Source organism: Botryllus schlosseri, chromosome 16 (assembly GCF_051294905.1).
Source record: "Botryllus schlosseri isolate E-star chromosome 16, Bs_hap1, whole genome shotgun sequence".
NCBI lineage: Eukaryota > Metazoa > Chordata > Ascidiacea > Stolidobranchia > Styelidae > Botryllus > Botryllus schlosseri.
Genome location: NC_137251.1, coordinates 17,024,791 through 17,046,194, shown reverse-complemented (window position 1 = coordinate 17,046,194; position 21,404 = coordinate 17,024,791). Strand labels below are relative to the sequence as shown.

The following is a 21,404-nucleotide window of genomic DNA, read 5'->3' as shown; positions in this document are numbered from 1 at the left end:
ACTCCTGATGTACAGTACAGCGAAGCAATTTTATCACCACAAGGTTGCCGATATGTGCAGATCCAATTTTAGCTCGTAATTTCATGTTATGCAGCGAATCTGTATTTATCGATATAAACAGTTCAAAATTTCTAGGTGTCGATGTTGGGTTGTAGTACGTTGCATTTGTTTGTTGGCGTGCATCAGTTCAGTAGCCTATAGCCGTATAGTTATCAGATAACTGTCATCTCGGCTAGAGTTAATACACGTGCATGACATTACGACAATCAAACTATGTGAATGACAGGCTAATTCTTGGTACCAGTTTCGGTCCCGGAACTCTTAATTTGGTACAGGCTTTTGAAAAGTTTTTAGCATGATTCGGGTCTTGGATATATAGGCTCAAGCAGTTTTGCCGACTAATACTGCCAGTAAAATCTCTGAACTAACATATTTCTGTTGGGATATCAAAACATCAATCTCGGTATGACCTGGTTGGGATATTCAACAATATGACCACAGATATATGATGTAGTTGTACGTCGTCGTACATGTATACAGTATACTTCGAATGAGAGGCTGGTATCGTTCAAAGCAGAGGATGTCTATCAGGATATGGAAACTCTATAAATATGCATGGCGGTCATTCGGGACATCCGAATTAACAAGGATGATTTGATCAAAATGATAGTATATTGCGGAAGTGACGTGCTGACTTTTTGATGACGTTTGATTGACATCCTTTACACTTTACAGTCATTATTTTGGTGTGCGAAGTTACGTTCTGTCAGAATAATCGGTTCTGATGATATTTCTTGCGGGCGCGATTGACTCTTCATCATGTTTGATTATGATTTTACTCCGTTTATTTCAGATTTTATTGATCAGTTGATACATGTAGATTGTAGAATCTTTGAGACTTTTATCATGGCAACACTCGCCAGCACGTATTGGTCACAGAACTGGACAGCTTCCGCTGCCCCATTGAATTTGATCACCGTAAGAATGATGGCAGATTATGACAAGACGATTGCAGGAAGAGCAATCCTTCCGGAAGTGCCAGACGGGTCAAAAGAAACAAACCACAACGGCAATACGGTAACAGATTTTAACCATAGCACTCGATACTATAGCATCGTGTACGACAGAGCTATACGGTATACTCAACTGGTGGATCGCCGTCCTAATGCGGACCTTTTTAAGTGTTGAATCCGGATCTAATTTGTCTCAGGAGTTAAGTAGTTTTTGAAGAACACCAAATTCATTATCGTTGATTTGCTGCTGCGAGTCAGTGTTTTAAAACAGGACCTTTATAAAGAATACATTCCGCATCTGTATGATCTGAGAAATCCTTCAAAACTGCTTTCGGCTCTCTCTCATCAATTCAGAACCAAGGTTTAAAGCACTAGCAATAACAATAAAATGCCGATTCCCCCACTAGCTGTGACTAACAGAACAATAAATACATTTCACTTATTGCTTATGCTAATACCTGTTTTCCGGATTTTGTATATAGTTATACCGTATTACATTTGTATTGCTGTGAATTATTTCATGAGAGTTATAACCGACCTAAGAAATTTTAAAACTTTTGTAATTGCACGTTAGCTAGTGATTATTGAGTAGCCCTGGTGCAGGTACGCGAGCCTCGATAATTCAGAAGTGCGCGCTCGCCAACAAGCCGTGGTACGTTCTACGCTGCGAACCGTTACTGCGAAGTATCGCAATTTTCCAGTAATCATAACATCCGTCATCAAAATTCCTTAAATAGAAACTGTCACTAGTCGGATTACGTTGGCGGGAACAAAGTCAATCCAACATAAAATGAAGATAAACCTGGCATCGCTGAAAATAAATACGATTTTCGATAATTTCGCTTGAAAATCACCCTCTATCCGGGCCTTCTCCAATTCTACTCTTATCAAACAACAAGTTGCAAATATATCTGAAATCCTAAAACGCCCAATCCCAATTTATACTAATTTAGATGCGCGGGTTAAGAATGCAACATTTGACAATCAAACCAAGTATACACTTACACATGGGTATATTTGTAAGTGGTTGAAACCAGCAAGCGAATATTGAGTGTCCACCTCTATATTTTGGAAAAAGTCATTGTAACACGGAGCCTACGATTACGGGCCTCGTTGTAGCACCATAATGTCACCATGATGTTATTGCGTTTCAGAAAACTATCGTGTGCCAAAGTACTGTACATTGCACACACAAACCATAATAACAGTAATTGTGAAGAATAAAGTGTGATACAATATTAATATTGCAAAGAGACTATATCGGGGGCTACTCAGTGTATTGCTTAAATTTTCGTGAATCATGTTGACACTCCAGCTGAATATTATGCTGGTTATGTTTACATGTGCTGTGTGTTGCACGTGGTCGCGTTCTTATAATTTTACTATGGTTTTATACTTTGCTATAACTCTGAATATAGAATGCAGTTTCTTGGAACTGCATACAACATGGATTATGATTTGGAATACGTATTACGACCATATAACAATATTATGCTCCTAAGATTCCGATATATGTCTTAATACCTTGGTTTAGAAATGATATCCTTGGGAGTGTTGGTCTATACTTTACAACGTTAACCCTGCGCGAGTGGATGAAATTGGGTTGACTGCAGCAGCCATTGATTCGTCTTTGGTAATTTTCAGTCAAATAGAGGACAGCCCATACCGTTTGTTTTCCCGCTCTGTAACCCGTACGGCTGTGAGGACGGCAGACTGGCCCCGATACACTGTGAAAATTGTCGAAAATTGGACACCGGCTTCGTGGTTTTCGGGATGTTTCTACTTTCTTTTCTCATTCTTTTAGGTAAGTGCAATAGTACTGTAAATTCAAAATCCATTTCTGACAGTGCTGACACTCAATTATTGTTCTGACTGAACGGTAGTTTCGACGCCGTGCTTAAGAATGTTATATGATCCATGTATATTCCGTTAAGAATTTACTTAGTCGATTATTTTTTAAGCATACACCAATATAGTCAATTAGTCATGTCCCGTTAAGATTGCATAAATTTTTACCTCCCTTATTTATCAGGTATCAGGAGCCACTGATCCATTTCTTTCTCTTCCCAGACCAAAACCGTGTTCGTCTATCAGGGGTGGCGAAACTGCCGCCCGTACATTCATATTGTAGGCTATTATTAGCAATGACTGCAGAGTTTAACCACGAAAATGACTTTAAAATTATTATTTTTTAAAAACGCATTCAAAACAAAAATGGGAGGAAGTGCTTGCACTCACTGCTAACATTGGTCACTTGTGTGTTAGCAGCGATAAAGCTTCGCTTAATCATTACAAAACTATAGTAACTTGAAACGTTATTGCGAAGCTAAATATAAAAACAGTCCCACGATTTGTCCACCTTAGTTGGAGATACGGATGAATAAGCTAAATGAGTTGAAATCTTCTCTAAATCCCGAGCAAAAACTATTGCCAAGCTTTCAGCGAGTAACGGATGAAGCTGAAACAACTAAATCCATTTTTATTGTATCATGAAATATTGTCCGACACAAAGATCGTTCAATTTGGACCTTCAAGGAATAACATAACATAACATGGTTGGGTAATATTTTTGATCTGAACACGTCACACACAATGTACAATGCGATAAGACACAATGCGATGTCATGAACAGATAGGAGGATGTAGAACGACACGCATCAGAAGCGATCCTTTACTCTAACATCCACCTCGGCCTAGAGTGCCCGATGTCACAGTTCTTTTTCGATGTTCATCTCTTTGAAGCCGCGGCCCTTCCAACTAGTTCTTTTCCATTCATTGTGAGTGCTTTCTTTCGTCGGGTCTTTTTCTGGGCTTTCTTTTGTCGCCGTAAGAACGGCAACGGCAGGGGAAGAGGAGCCCAGATAAACCTCCGACGGGAATCGTACGCGCTTCGTCTGCGTGCTGGGCGCTTATCGTAACCACTACAGTATCTCCCCCGGCTCCTCGGTGCGTCGACAAAATGTCAGCCGAAATTCAATTAGCTTACTACCAAATGGAGACTCACGGTATAATCATTATTTGACAGCCTATATACTCCATTGTGAATAAATTCGTATTTTGGATTTTGTGTGTTGCGGCCCTTTCAGATCTATGTTTTGCGGCTCAAACATGTATCCGGTCTGGCCTCCCCTATGGTCTATCTATATCTATACCTGTTATAGAGTTGACGGCAAAATTTATCCAATTCATCTGTAATTTGAAAGCTCTTTTTTCAATAGGTACATATTGCTGACATGCACATACCGACATACCGCTGAAACTTTAAATAACCGTACGAAATTCTCTTCAGCAAACTTCCTCGTTATTCGCGTAATACTTCGTAACCCATCGCTCAAGCGGCGACACGGATGCATCAAATTATCGATGGCGACGTCAGACCTACTCGTCGGACTTCTAGTCATACCAGCGGCAATTGCGAATCTATTTTTCACTTTATACTATCCACAGCGAGATGCGGAGCCCAACGAACTACATCCCATCAAGAAGAGAAATTCAACGGCCAGTGTAATCTTCGGTGTAGTGGCGATCATATCAGTGGTCTCGTCTCTGTACAATCTTGTTCTGCTCAGCGCTGACAGGTATACTCCAAATTCGAGACAACACTAGCGCGATATTTCCCGTTGGTGGCGATGGCGTATCGCGTAAAAGACATCAGTTTCGAGAGAAAATTGGTGTCTTCCCTTCGCGTCTATTTCTATAGATTACAGTTAGATAGTTTTTACATTGCCGATTTTTTAGTCCATGCGCGATATCGTAGAAAACGCCTATATGAGACAACACAGCATTTGACAACACCAAACACCTTTTCAGGTGTTAAGTTTTGTTACACGAAACGCGTTCTCTTTGGCGTTGTCACCAACGGAAAAATATTGTTAGAGTGATGGCTTTCATCGATATTGCTAATCCGGATTCAATCTCGGACACTGTGTTCAATTGATAATAGTGGCGTAAATCGTTACTAAATGGTTGCAGTTAAAACAAGAGGTGTTTCAAATATATGTATTTCATACGGGCGACTTGCACTAGATAGTCGACGTATGACGATATGGAATGGTGGAAACCCGCGAAATCATCGTCGGTTCAACAGTTATAGCCAGGCCTGTTTATTTTTTAATTTCTCCAAAAATAACAAAAATAGCTTAGTTTTGGATGTTTTCAAATTTTATTTTTGGAGAATCTCCAAAAATAAGGAATGAAGGTGTTTATAGCCCTAATACCGCTAGAAAACTTCACCGGAAGTATGTTATATCATGTATTCATGTCCTCCAACGTATCGACATCATTAGTGATCTTAATCTAACTTCCCAATACTTTCATCATAAAGGCTTTGGCCTGGAGAATGCCCTCCAAAATCAGTGACAGACGACCTTCAGAGACCCTTCTCGCACTTGATTTTCGAGAAATCGGCTTTGACCGTCGCAGTTGTGGGAAACATCGAGCCGATAGAGGCCCAAAGAACTGTCGGATGGCTTCAAACTCTTCAATCTTCCAAGCCTTTGCTCCTGACAAACGCTGGTCAATAATGCTCTTGGAAGTATCGTCCATTTTGTATCGGAAAGACATGGATTGGAATTGGTCTTCGATATTCTGTATTTACTCGGATGTCCACTTGATCGACAGCCGACCTCGGTGTTTGTGGATCAATTCACGGAGCCGCATATAAAGTGGCCTATGTATCATTGTTGATTATATTATTAGAATCAAAAAGAGCAAGAAGTGTTTGTTGTGTCCTCTCTCACGGCCCACGAGGTTGCACCACTTGGTGTTATAGACAGGGCAGGACCTTTCACTGTCGGCAACTTCGATATTCTTATTGCCGTCGATGAGCCCTGCAATAGGCTCCCGGCTGTATCGAACGTGTGGTGTGTCTCCTCTTCGTCGAGGACTGGTCGCCTGATCGAACGCCTTCGAGGTCGAGGACTGCACACCCCTGATCATCCACGAAGTTGTGTACCTCAGTGAACTTAGCGCAGCACCCTCTGACCATAAAACCGTCTATGCTGTGGGTGTCGTTGTCCCAGTCCTCAGCTGAGCACCGAGCTCGAAGGCGTTTGACCAGGCGATGTAGCTCCTCCAGCTGCTTCACGATCAGAAACCCAAGTTCCTGAAGCTTCGTGAAGGTGGTGCTCAGCTCTGTGGTCATGCGATCGAGGACGATCAGTTGGATCCACCACTGCGACGAAGGTGCACAGGCCGGACTTTTCTCGTTGATAACCTCGAGTAGTTTGGTACCGTGTCCAGTCAAGCAAGTGCTCACGTTCCGAATTGACAATCAACCGGTGTGAACAAACTTGAGGCAGGTACTTTTCATCTCCCGGATCAAGTTCTGTTGCCGTCTGATGTAGCTATTCAGTCCCATTGTCGTGTGGACGAAGTGATTCTTGAGCTGGCGGTATTCGGCCTGCGCCACAAGGTCCAGTGGTGCAGCCCGCACCGCACTCGCACAATTTCATACGCTGCTGCCTGTTCAACCCTTGTCGCCACGCCTCTGATCAATCCAGTAAGTGGAAGTACTTTTAGCGCTTCGGAGACCCCCTCTCACACACACATGCTGTTTCTTGCGTGTTTTTATGAGTTCCCTGGTTGTTGTTGCAGTAGTATTTAAGCTGCTCTGACTCGTTTATTTCACTAAAAAACCTGAAAAAACATCATCCAAAAAAAGCTTATTTTTGGATGTTTTCAAATCTTATTTTTGGAGAATCTCCAAAAATAAAACCCAATATCCAAAAATAAACAGGCCTGGTTATAGCACATAGTTATGTATCACTAGAACGGGATGGATATGTTATAATGATGATGGCTGCCTATCGTAAAAATGCTGCTTGACGATGTAATCCGGGTCAAAGATTTTTTTGGCCCGTTTGTAATAGGGGTCGGAAACCTTTTTCGTCAAAGGAGTCATGTTCACTAGGGCTTTTCAAACATGACTTTTTTTCTCAAATCCTACTGGCTACTTGATAAAATTGTTAGGTTACCTAATTTAAGCCTACACACCAAATTTGGTTCAATTCCAACCAGTAGCCGTATTGCTACAGGAGAAGAAAGTTTCGATTTATTATATAAAAATAAATAACAAAAAATTTGAAAATTTTCTGTTCACCTCATTAAAGTGTTAGGTTGTCTATGGAAACGATGTTCACCAAATTTTGTTCAATTCCAACCAGTGGAAGCGGAGTTATTGCCGTCGAAAAATTTTGGATTTGAATAAAATAGTATTTACGATGACCGATTCTTTGTTTATTTATTATAGTTGTGCTCACCGTAAATACTATTTTATTCAAATCAAAATTTTCTACGGCAAGAATTCCGCTTCCACTGGTTGGAATTGAACCAAATTTGGTGAACATCGTTTCTATAGACAACCTAACACTTTAATGGGGTGAACAGAAAATTTTCAAATTTTTTGTTATTTATTTTTATATATTAAATCGAAACTTTCTTCTCCTGTAGCAATGCGGCTACTGGTTGGAATTGAACCAAATTTGGTGTGTAGGCTTAAATTAGGTAACCTAACAATTTTATCAAGTAGCGAGTACGATTTGAGAAAAAAGGTCATTTTTGAAGAGCCCTAATGTTCACCCTAGGTTTTCAATTATAATTCTTAAGGTATCATATAACAACGCCAATTGTGACACCACAAATGAGGATACGTGACGTTATGGCTATAAACATAAAACCAACAAAAACATGTTGTAAACAAGGGCCATGTTTTAAAAATGTTTGTTTTAAATACAACCCTAATCACTTCTCACAACGTAACTTCGTAACCCACGCGACCTCTGCCTTGTGATGCCAGCAATATTTTATCCTGACCCAAAATATGGCGAAAATCCCTCTTAAAAGGAACTACAACGAAGCTTCCCATTTCATTTCTTCAAGTCGAAATGAACTGCCTTGATTACGTAGGCGTGCAGAGTGTTGATTCTCAACTGACTTAATAGTCAAGACTGCCAATCAGCAGAAAACGTTCGAAACCTGAAAGAGGGCCGTGATACAAGTCGGCAGATACGGAACCATAATAAAGAATATCGCGGCCTGGTGTAAATGACCATTGTGACCGAAATACACCATAAATATCCCAACATAACGACAACTGCCGCTCGCGATTGAATCGTTATCAGACACCGAGAATTTGAACGCACTAATGCTTTTCACCAGATTTCTAGCGATAGCAAGGCCATTGAAGCACAGATCCGGCAGATACTTCCCACGGAGATCTCTCTGGCTGAGTATTTCAGCAGTGTGGGTATTCGGTAAGTGTAACGCACATTAGCACTTAGAATCTGTTTACACGGTATTCGTGATTAGACTATTACGGGTGTATATTCACACCTGCATGTCACGGGTCTGAATACGCACTTTTTTCGCTTTGAGTGCAGTACGCGTTCACGTAATTCCTGACGATATCATGTTACCATGATATAATGTATATTTCCTTGATGCAGCCGTAGTTTTGTCCATGGTTCCTACGTTCTTTCCCGAGAAAGTATCGTATGAGATGGATCTGTCGACGTTTTTCTTCGTCCAACGGGTACGCGGCAGCAGTGAAAGTATGCTGTCTTCTGTATACATCGGAGTCATTATTGGTGGACCGTGAGTACAGTATAACTCTGAGTTCCTCGGCAAATGTAGGCCTATTTGTTGTTCCTAGTGGCCTGTACAGAATTGGATTAGATAATCCTAGGTGTCTAATTAGAATAAATGGAGCGGAATGCCAGTAATCTGATTGTAATCTAGTTTGTGAAACGTTTTTATGGTGTACTTTTAATTCTGATATAATTTCTGGTTTTCCTGAAATGCTACAGTAGAATTTTTGAACTCTGATTTGATATGAACTGAACTTGATTTTGGCTGTATTTCTCTCTAATTAGGACTTTAATTCTATTTCCAAGTTTTTGGGAATTTAGTAATTTTAATTCTAATACAATTTGAAGAACTGTGTAGATATGATTCTAATTCTAATCTAATTAGTAAAATCCCATCGTCGTCTACATTATATTCGTTTCTGTTTAGATACGCGATTACAATTCTGCTGATAATGCTTACCGCATTGTACACGTGTAAAAGCTTGAGAGTTCGCAATCGTCTCAGCACCCGGGGGAACATGACGAAAAGCGCTATGCAGCGGAAATGCGAAAGACGTAACAGGTAACGAACGCCCGATTCGTAATAGTATCATCATCAGTTCATTAACAGTTTCATCATTTCAAAGCATCACAAGACTGCATTACCATGAGAAGATACGAAGGTGTCGAAACGATTTGGTTTATTCTTTGAAATCAGACACCCATTTGGGCCTATAGGCGATGTAACTCAAAGGCATGCACACTTGATGAAAATAAATGACGCATGAAGCTGTACGCTTTTTTCTTGTCTCCTGCCTCGCGCATGTCCATCACCTCAAATACAGAAGACGGGCTCATCTGAACTGCAGTATAAAATAAACAGTATCAAGTATTTTAGTAGTTCTTGGTGTTCATTATTGGGACGTTTGACACAATTGATGTATAGTCAACAGGAGGGAGAAGGCGCCATATTCTCGTCTCGCCATTCTGTTCTATACATCGCTTTGTCTAGCTTCATACCGGAGAATCCTGGGATATAGTTCTCATTGGAAATAGGTTTGGTAGCGTACATGTAGCTAAAAATTCGTATCGCATGGCGCATGCTCGTGACAGGATTTGAACAACCCTGTCTCGCCATATACATTGAAAAGCTGTGCCCGTACATTCAATATGAGCAATTTTGAAACCTCTGTATAAACCTTTTAAACTTTTATCGGAGCTCAAACGAACCGCGGGTTTTACTAAAGCAGTCCCGGGGTTCGACGGATGTCATGTCGCACACCCGGCTCATATAACAGAAGTGACACTGATTTTCTGGAAATATTATAATCTAGTTCAGCGGTTCTCAACCGGGGGTCCGCGGACCCCCAGGGGTCCGCGAAGCAATTTTAGGGGGTCCGCGAGACCTCTACATTTTTGATAACGTAATTTCCATTTTATTTTTTAATTTGAGAAAGTATGAGGCAGTTTCGCACCACAACTGCTAAAACCTCATGACTCATATCATCATCATCATCGTCTGACATGAACTATCGTAGTGTGGAAATTAACTTCATTGCGAATTTTCCAATAACCTGCTGATACAAACATATTGCTGTTTAGAGACGTTTTGCTGATGTTTGTGGAACAAAATAAAAATGTGGAGATAGTATAACGTCAATGAGGGTGACTTCGTAATGTCTGCGAAACCTTCTCGATTTGAAGTTGTCAGTCCCATCAAATTAGAGAACAGTCGTTTGAAATAAAAATTTCCGAAGTATTTCCCTAATTTGTCCCAATGCAGGGATTGAAGCCTCGCCACGAAATCCATTTGATCCTGTAACATACATAACCACTATTTGAGCAGCTTCTTGGAGGTACATAACTTCAATATACAATTGAATAGTATAATCATAATGAAATGAATCCGAATATTTTTGGCTGACACTCGCCATAAATCGGACAATGATATACCTGCTCTTAATGCTCGGCTATCAGATTTGGCGCATTCTTATTGCGGATGCCCTATCGACAAGGCTGATTTTTTTATGAACAAGGAGTGTTTCGTTGCTATCAAAGCATTACGCCCCAACCCTGAAATTCATATCACCAGTCATATTGGTATGCAGCATTGTCTTGTTAATGTTCAATTGTTCATGGTCGAAAATGTTTGCTCGTAAATGTATATGTAAACCCGAACAGAACAAGTCGTTTCATGACAGTCTTTCTCGGGTTGGAAAACTTGGATCCATTCTTTGGCGCATAAAATTTGTCGATACTTTTTGATTAGGATTTCACTTTGACGGTAGAAACTCTCTGCGGGCCGAATCCGGACCGCGGTCCGTATGTTGCCCGTCCCTGCGCTAGATGCTGGACGTGATATGTTCATACTATATATATTTCTTCATTGTGATGCCATAAATGTTGCGATCACGCCTAAAGTATCGTCGGAAGCGTTATGCGTTAATATTGCATTATAGTCTCCATCTATCTTTGCGGAAATCGTTTTCGGCACTCGTTCATATCAAAACGAAGACGCAGATTTTCAAGACACGACCACGTACTTCAAGAAATACAGCAGCAAAATTAGCTTTGAAATAATAAAAGTCGACCAATTTCTACATAAATAGTATGATGTTATTTCATGAAAAATTATTATTTTGCTGTTTATCACAAGCCTACAGTTCATATTTGCACAAGACAGATGAAGGTTGCTCCCTACAGTTCATATTTGCACGAGACAGATAATGGTTGCTCCATAATAGAGCTAGAATTGAACTAAAACTTGAGGGGTTCCGCGAGGGTCCGTGACGGTCAAAAGGGGTCCGCGAAGCCAAAAAGGTTGAGAACCACTGATCTAGTTGTTATGTGTTAAAATCATGTTTTCATGGATTTTTTAACATTACTGATAATGTGCAGTTTATTTTGGCCATACGATTGTTGATATGCAATGTTCTTTCCAATTCTATACTAGTTCCCGACGAGTGTCAGCCAAAAATATTCGGGTTTCAATATCAATATAATATTTAATTGAATATTGAAGTTCTGTAGCCTACCTCTAAGATGCTATACAGTTCATTTTGTGCACCCGTATTCTATATAGTAATTATTAGATCTGTCATGTGGTATGATTTTTGTTTCTGTGACTCAAGTTTCGCCGAACGATTGCAGATTAGCGTAAGGGTTTGCAAGGTTGGCAAAGTCTAAGACCCACTGGTATAAACAATTTATACGATGGGTCAGTAGTATAGTAGATCTCTCGTGATGCGCCATTGGTTTCTTATGGGCGGGGTGGCATGTCGCCTGGAAACCCGGGGTGGCATATCGCGCTTTTAGACCCCCCTCTCGGTCGCACATCGCCATTGGTTCTTATGGGTGCGCTCGCATGTCGCACTTTCCGGTATAGGCATCTCTCACACATCGCATGGAAAACTCGTGTTGAACCGGTGACGCTTTTCGATATATGCATCGCTCGACCGGTGCTAGTATAGCCATCTCTCGATCGGTAACCCTTTTCGGTATATGAATCGCTCAACCGGTGTCGCGGTGGTAATTCGTACTTTCGGGTATATGCATCTCTCGGCCGGTGTTGAATATGTATCAAGTAAATAGTCATGTGATTGGTCCTTAGGTAATGTGTATATTCCAAATTACGGCGAGTACGACAATGATATATCGTTATTCTTATGGACGCGGCGATGATTCGTACTTTCGAGTATAGACATCTCTCGCGCGGTGTTGAATATGTACGAGTCACCAACAATAACCGCGCGGACGGAAACGTGGCTTGTTGTGAGGATTAAGCAGTGCGACCTATATTTCGAATGACCTGCGCGCTGAATTGTTTCACAACCAACCGCGGTGGTCGTGACTCGCCTTTTTTACTATAGGTGGTGACGGTGATTCGCCTGTCGTGTATTCTTACGGGATCTGTGGTGACTCGCCATGTGTTCTTATGGGCGCGGTCGCATGCGGCTATTGCGTCTTATGGCGGGGGTGGTGAGCGGCTATTGATGCTAACACGAAACCCGGGGTGGCGAGCGGCACTTATTTCCTATGGCGGCGGGTCTTATTTCTTATGGGTGCGGTCGTGATTCGTACTTTCGGTATAGACTGCGGGCGGCATGTCGTACTTTCAGCAAAAAAGGTGTGAAATAGTTTGCCAAGTCTAGGAATCACTTGCAAGGTAATATTTTGGTATTTAGTTTACCACAGAGCCGGCGTAGACGGCGATTCGAATATCAACAATAACAACGCTCACGAATTAACACTTCAAATAGCTGTGAAATAGTTTGCAAAACCCCGCGATCGCTGACAAGATAATGTCTCGGTCATAACCATCTTTCACGACTTGGTGTCATAACCATACCGATCGCTCACGCGGTGAAATTTTAGTAATCAGTTTGTCACAGTACTTGATATCGCTGGTAAGATTTAACAAGTAACGAATAACAGACCGCGGTAACTTGAATAGCGACAAATTGTCACTTATTTCCGCTCTAACCCTAATCCTTTGTGAAGTGAACGCTTATTCAAAAGGGTGTGATATAATTTTAAAATCCAACGACCACTCACCGGATAATGCTTCAGACATAGCAATTCCTCATACCCGCCTACAAGGTAATATTTCGGTAATAAGTTTGTCACAGAGCCGTCGCAGACGGTGATTCGAAAACCGACAATTTGTCACTCGCCCGCGATCGCTATATGTTTCACGCCTCCAGAATAGTGGCTGACTTTAGTTGCGTGATAAGATCCATGAAAATATTCAATCAATGTGTTAGTTTATCAACTTGAAATGAAACTCACTACACAAATCAAGTCGATTCGTATCTGAATGTTTTAAATCGGTACAACTCTAATCCTTTGACAAATCCCTTAACGCGTTTTTGTTGAATCGAACGTAACCCGAATATTACTGACGCCGACTTTCAGCCGCATCGGATCATTCACACATTCCACGCCGCTGTTTTAACACTTATAGAATCAATACCAACTATCTCTGACCCGATAATATTCAATCATTTTGGTAATTTGCCAACTTTAAATCCATTCGCGGGATGTACTAAAGGTAAATCCAAATAATCCAGAATGAAATATTTGGACTTTGACATTGTGTGAATTGAAATAGGATTGACAAACATGACTACCAACTTTGATCCAGCCACATTTCAAGATTACACTTTGAAACAAGTAATGTGACATTACAACTCTATTCACAATCCTGCTTTCCGTTTGTCAAAGAGATATTTTAACATCTTACCATACTCAAAAGAATTATTCACAACATTAACAATTGTTAAAATTCTAGTTTCACTTACTTGATTATATCATTACAACTCACAAATTTGAATTAATTCATCCCGGTTGTATTCGTATGCTCTATCTTTTTATTCAATTGTAAAGGTTGTTACTATTCTGAAGACAAAGTATTTACTAATCGGTGCATATACGATTTGACTTGGACATATTATATTTTGAGTATACGAGATTTGAATGTCTGAACAATAACTGAGAATTAATTTATCACAATTAAATCCGTATATTACAGCGTAAAAGATATTGGGGTGTCAGCAACTCTGTACGGTCGTAGTTACAACCACATTAACTAATCTACCCAGGCAACTCGTCATGATCATTCCTGAAATCAACACAAACACGACCACTGACTTGAGTTAACCGCGAAACACCATCAAGTTTTAAATCCGCTTGCTGCTGACGGATTATTCGAATGCATCGATGGAGAATATTATTGAACTCGTCGGTATTGTTACTTCAACAAATTACACCGACTGCGCAAGTTAATATCGAATGGTAAGACTTGATCACATATTTGTTGATCACAGACATTACGAAAAAAACATTACCGAGATTTTATAAACTAGTCATATTACTCTACACATCTATCAATATCAAAATGCGAGTCATCCAATTTTTCTACTAAAGTAACATTACACTTTTGGATTCGGATTCGGTATAGTCATACAAATTGTATTAAATCCAACATCAAAACAAAAGGAATTTTTTTAGTTTATTGAAATCAAATCATTCGGCTTCGACTTGTGCTTTTCTAGATTACCCGCGACAATTCGTTTCGAGTGAGTTGTAACCAAAGTCAAGATATCTTTGTGTCCACAGATATGGAAGATGAATATAGCTAACACAATCACGTATCGAGTATTTCACGGGTGTAATAAACTTGTTAGTGTCACCTATCTAAAAGTACGCACGCGTTCGATTTCCATACCGACTGTTGCGATGTTTAGGATTCACTTACAATAACCATGGGTGAGGATTTAACATCAATGTCGTTACTATCGGAATTTGCGACAGAGAATTGAAACATATGCACTTTACAGAGTGTGAAAATATCACTTTGAGTATCGAGTACCGTTCGAAGCTAGCGATCAATTCTTAATCATTTCAGTAACTCCCCATTGTGCGTGCTAAATGTAAAATATCGCGAGGTTATACACTCTAAGACTTTGATCATTACAAAAGTAAATTGTGATATGTTTGTTAGATGCATCCAATTCAACTAGAAGTGTCTAGTGCCCAACACTCGTAATATCAAAAAAGTACTTGCTACACTGTTATTTGCTACGTGTTATGCATTGTTGTTTATTTGTAGTATTGAATGAAATTGTTCTTGAACCCTCAAATAATAATCCCCGACATGAAACCAAGCCGCTGAAAGTCGTTACCATCACGAAGATAGAATGTGTACGATGTTTGTCAAATGTGTCCTACCTGACCAACAGAAAACAATTTTCACTAGCTTGGTAATGAAACCGAAGTCTCCATTCGATATTTTGTTTGTGTCAAATACTTTGCAATGAACACATTTGGGTGGTTGAGCTTTACATCATCAGACTGTCATCTGTACATCAAGAATACATCCGACTTGTAACCGGATCGTTTACCTAACCGAGTTGTATGCACAGTTTGATATTTTTGTCATTTAGTGATTGCTGAACATACCACTTCGAAATACTGCGTTGATCTTAATTTCCATCATCGTGATAAGTGAAGTACATTTGTTTTGAATTCATAACAATAGGCTTTTCTACGACATGGTAAATTATTGACAAGTTCTGCTTAGAAGATTGGTTGCATATCACGAAAAATAATATACCACACATATTATTACTGTTACCCCATTCATCGGCATTTTTTCCGTTGTCGATTTTCAAACGAGTAAAATTTATTACTTGAGTTGCTCTGCTTACTATATTTAAATTTAAACTCGCCCGTCTTTCAACAACAAACAATGTTAAAAAAGTATGCAATCAAACACAACAAGTTTTACGATACTAATTATTATCCCACATAACCCATTTCTTACCGAAGACATATGAAATATATTCATGTTACACGAAAATATTCGCTCATGCTACAAACCTGTACAATGATTGGGGGTGCTTTCAAACTGTTTCGATACCTCAAGAACTTTATTGTCTGAACGGTTGTTCATGTATCGTAATAATCAAGTAGTTCAACATAGAACTAGTATTAACAGAAACATCAGAGTTGTTTACACAAAAGTTTGTATGCGTGCAGTATGCGAATACCATGTGTAAGTCCAGCACAATTGTGGTATCCATCCGGGTTTAGTTAACACAATTTACGACACCGAGGTCACCTCATCTTTCGTAAGACAACAAACCAACCAAGGTTTCAGGATATGTCCGTGTCATAGCAATAAATCAGCTACTACAACAACAGAGTACATATGTTTTCTAGTTACGGCGCTTACGTCTTACACACAAATCAATCCACTTTGCTAACAAAAAGTGCTGGGTCATCAAGTGATTACCCTAACAACAAAACAGCTAAACGTACTATCATACAAAATGGTCGTTATAGTCACCAACGGTACATCGTACAAGTAACAAGTCTCGAGAATCCAGTTATTGAAAAAACATGAAAGTGTTTCTACACCAAGTCGTTATGTTGACGAAAGCGTATATTGTAATATCATGATCGATTTGCATTCGTGGTCACAAAATGTCACTACTCTAAATAATTATTTCTCACTCAAACACAAACGCATACTTGTCGCCAATCGTTTTCATCAAGCACGAGTTCAAGAAACCTGCTACGACATGAATTGTTATTTTTTTATGTTGTGTAAATAGGTAATAATTAATTTTAGTAACACTATATCAACATCATCTAGTTGCGCGAATAGATTTACACGTGGTCTTGTGGTTTTAATCGAAGTACACAGCGCGGTCTAACGCGGAGTCATCTCTATTGTACAGCAACTCGGAAATCGAAATGCATGCATTAACATTTAAACAGCGATCGCGTTTCGTGACGCGAAAAATATGTTCACCACCGCGATACTCTGCACAGGGCGTGCAAATCCTTTTCACACTCGTAATAGTATACCAACGGCTACCGGCGACAACGTTTAACAATACCAACGACACTAAACATACGATACCTACCCAAGTAAAATTTCCATTTTCACCTAGAGGTCAGCCGTTACCTGACTAAAAATACCATTGTCCTTTGGAGATTTATCGTTTACCCAGTGTAACAATCCCCTTTTCACTTGGAAATATATTTTTGACCTGGATAACAAACCCCTTTTCACTTGGAAATCTATTTTTGCCCTGGATAACAAACCTTTTTCACTTGGAAATATATTTTTTCTCTTGGTAACAAACCTTTTTCACTTGGAAATATATTTTTTCTCTGGTTAACAAACCTTTTTCACTTGGAAATATATTTTTTCTCTGGGTAACAAACCTTTTTTACTTGGAAATGTATTTTTTTTCTCTGGTTAACAAACCTTTTTCACTTGGAAATATATTTTTTCTCTGGGCAACAAACCTTTTTCCCCGGGTAACAAACCTTTTTCCCTGAGCAACAAGCCATTTTCACTTGGTGGGTCGTCGTTTACCTGAGTAAAAATATCATTTTCCTTTGGAGATCTGGCGTTTACCCAGTGTAACAATACATTTTCTCTTGGTCATCTAGCTTTTCCTAGAGTAACTAATCATTTCTCCTGGGTAACAAACCCTTTTCGTCTGGAAAACTATCATTTACCCGAGTACCAATACCGTTTTCACTTGGAAATCTATCTTTTCCCTGGGTAACAATATCATTTTCGTTTTGAAAACTGACAACCACACCGGCCAATTTGATATTTTTGGATATTGTTACAACGGGTAGTGACAAAATATACACCAACAACGACTCCGATACATTTGTCTAATCAAATATTCACTTGCTCTGATGCATCCCATCAAAATCATTGGTTACTCACATACAATAACAATGTGCTGTTGTACATCGACATGTATGTTTTCGGAATTGGTGAATAAAGGGGTTTCCGATATGTCTGTGATGTCCGGGTTCGTGCTTTGGATTTTCCAGAGTCAAAATGTCTGAATAAAACACCCCCTTGACTTTGGTAACTGGTTGATACACGGATAATGGTGTTCGGAAAACGGATGAATTTATGTTCCCCATCGCGCTAATAACTCCGGGTTACTTGTGAGTTTCCTCAGGTCTGTTTACTATAGTGTGTCTTTACTGGTCAATACATGTCGCTCCAGTCAGCTGCAACCGGATCACTAATATGAGAAAGTGTGTGGGCCTGATCCGGATATTCACTCATGAACCAACGACCAATATTCAAGTAAACATGTTACAGACCGTGTTTTGTCTCCATGAAAAATACCAATGCATACACCATCACATACAAGTAACGTCACGATTGTTCACAAGTATTCGCGTAAACGAGGTGTACATACAATGTGTCGGTGTACAAACATCATGGAAAACAAATTCATGTTCTCAAGTATCATCATGCGACGACTCTGTACATTCAATGTGGGCATAGATTACACACGACATGATACAATGGACAGTGCATTATGCATACCGATATATTCTCAGTCAAATATGCGAACCATACACAACCATATACCCTGATTTTCGCTGAATATCCACAACACCAACAAATCTGTACATTTCTTTTCCCTTGACCTCGACGATAGAGTTGTCATCCCAATGTACCAATCGAGTGTATGGTTCATCAGGTGTAAAATCCAAATCAAATGTCACCAAGGTATCGTTTTTTCATTTTCAATATTTCCACCGCTGCATCTTGTCTGTGTCGTAAAACCACGGTGTGGGGCCAGAGGAATCTATGGACAGTTACGCGTAGTCCCATATTTACTCGTGGATATGGTCAGGTAACGACAACGTTTTCTCAATGGGCTGTGTGGGTACAACGTTTCAATACGTAGCTGGATCAACTAGACCAAAAGTTTCCAACCGCGATTTATGTTGAGCTGTCGAGTTACGAGATAGCACCCTCTTGCGGTGTGATTAACACGAAATCCGCCTTCAGCTCGCAGAGACACACCCTGGATTACATTATCTAATCGTAATCGAACTCGAGATTCACACACACACACAGAGTCCCTGTTTACGATTTCAATCCGGAGTCACTGCTCACGATGTTTAGCTGGAGTCGTTATGTGGGAGTAGCGACATCCGACATATTCATCGCGTGAAAGATTGATAACGATGGTAATCACCAAATACATAAAACCAGGTGAAACACTGCGGTCTCAGCGAAAAAGTTAGCAGGTTATGACCAACGATACGCAGGGGTTGAGCGAGTTACGCAACCCGATTAAGTCGAGGTCTGGATCACGATGCAAGTCTACATGAGAATCCGAAAAATCTTGCAAAATCAAGGTGTGAACCCGTGAAAGGGTTGTACTCGTGTGAGATTCATTTTTCACAAGTTGGGTTGAGGCGGCTCATACTAAGATCGTGTTACGTCCAAATATGGCTGCTTGTCTGTCCCCAAGGCATCTATGCCCACACTGAATGTACAGAGTCGTCGCATGATGATACTTGAGAACATGAATTTGTTTTCCATGATGTTTGTACACCGACACATTGTATGTACACCTCGTTTACGCGAATACTTGTGAACAATCGTGACGTTACTTGTATGTGATGGTGTATGCATTGGTATTTTTCATGGAGACAAAACACGGTCTGTAACATGTTTACTTGAATATTGGTCGTTGGTTCATGAGTGAATATCCGGATCAGGCCCACACACTTTCTCATATTAGTGATCCGGTTGCAGCTGACTGGAGCGACATGTATTGACCAGTAAAGACACACTATAGTAAACAGACCTGAGGAAACTCACAAGTAACCCGGAGTTATTAGCGCGATGGGGAACATAAATTCATCCGTTTTCCGAACACCATTATCCGTGTATCAACCAGTTACCAAAGTCAAGGGGGTGTTTTATTCAGACATTTTGACTCTGGAAAATCCAAAGCACGAACCCGGACATCACAGAACTATCGAAGCCTATTGTCCAATTTTCCAAAAACATAAACGTCGATGTACAACAGCACATTGCATGTGGGTAACCGACGATTTTGATGGGATGCACCAACACAAGTGAATATTTGATTAGACAAATGTATCGGAGTCGTTGTTGGTGTATATTTTGTCGCTGTTCGCTGTAAGAAAATACAAAAATATCAAATTGTCGGTGTGGTTGTCAGATTTCAAAATGAAAATGGTTTTGTTACTCTAGGAAAAGCTAGATGACCAAGAGAAAATGTATTGTTACACTGGGTAAACGCCAGATCCCCAAAGGAAAATGATATTTTTACTCAGGTAAACGACGACCCACCAAGTGAAAATGGCTTGTTGCTCAGGGAAAAAGGTTTGTTACCCGGGGAAAAAGGTTTGTTGCCCAGAGAAAAAATATATTTCCAAGTGAAAAAGGTTTGTTAACCAGAGAAAAAAAATACATTTCCAAGTAAAAAAGGTTTGTTACCCAGAGAAAAAATATATTTCCAAGTGAAAAAGGTTTGTTAACCAGAGAAAAAATATATTTCCAAGTGAAAAAGGTTTGTTACCAAGAGAAAAAATATATTTCCAAGTGAAAAAGGTTTGTTATCCAGGGCAAAAATAGATTTCCAAGTGAAAAGGGGTTTGTTATCCAGGTCAAAAATATATTTCCAAGTGAAAAGGGGATTGTTACACTGGGTAAACGATAAATCTCCAAAGGACAATGGTATTTTTAGTCAGGTAACGGCTGACCTCTAGGTGAAAATGGAAATTTTACTTGGGTAGGTATCGTATGTTTAGTGTCGTTGGTATTGTTAAACGTTGTCGCCGGTAGCCGTTGGTATACTATTACGAGTGTGAAAAGGATTTGCACGCCCTGTGCAGAGTATCGCGGTGGTGAACATATTTTTCGCGTCACGAAACGCGATCGCTGTTTAAATGTTAATGCATGCATTTCGATTTCCGAGTTGCTGTACAATAGAGATGACTCCGCGTTAGACCGCGCTGTGTACTTCGATTAAAACCACAAGACCACGTGTAAATCTATTCGCGCAACTAGATGATGTTGATATAGTGTTACTAAAATTAATTATTACCTATTTACACAACATAAAAAAATAACAATTCATGTCGTAGCAGGTTTCTTGAACTCGTGCTTGATGAAAACGATTGGCGACAAGTATGCGTTTGTGTTTGAGTGAGAAATAATTATTTAGAGTAGTGACATTTTGTGACCACGAATGCAAATCGATCATGATATTACAATATACGCTTTCGTCAACATAACGACTTGGTGTAGAAACACTTTCATGTTTTTTCAATAACTGGATTCTCGAGACTTGTTACTTGTACGATGTACCGTTGGTGACTATAACGACCATTTTGTATGATAGTACGTTTAGCTGTTTTGTTGTTAGGGTAATCACTTGATGACCCAGCACTTTTTGTTAGCAAAGTGGATTGATTTGTGTGTAAGACGTAAGCGCCGTAACTAGAA

The 21,404-nt window shown here is 39.9% G+C and overlaps 1 protein-coding gene across 1 annotated transcript in view; it reads left to right on the top strand.

Moving 5' to 3' along the window:
- Window positions 1-305: 305 nt before the first annotated feature.
- Window positions 306-21,404, top strand: part of LOC145458262 (uncharacterized) — a 40,864-nt gene continuing 19,765 nt past the window's right edge. The window contains exons 1-6 of the mRNA XM_080336588.1: window positions 306-1,077; window positions 2,658-2,817; window positions 4,303-4,591; window positions 8,172-8,266; window positions 8,459-8,606; window positions 9,027-9,161. Coding sequence (XP_080192714.1) covers window positions 820-1,077; window positions 2,658-2,817; window positions 4,303-4,591; window positions 8,172-8,266; window positions 8,459-8,606; window positions 9,027-9,161 — 1,085 coding nt within the window. The 5' untranslated portion in view covers window positions 306-819. The remainder of the gene's footprint in view (window positions 1,078-2,657; window positions 2,818-4,302; window positions 4,592-8,171; window positions 8,267-8,458; window positions 8,607-9,026; window positions 9,162-21,404) is intronic.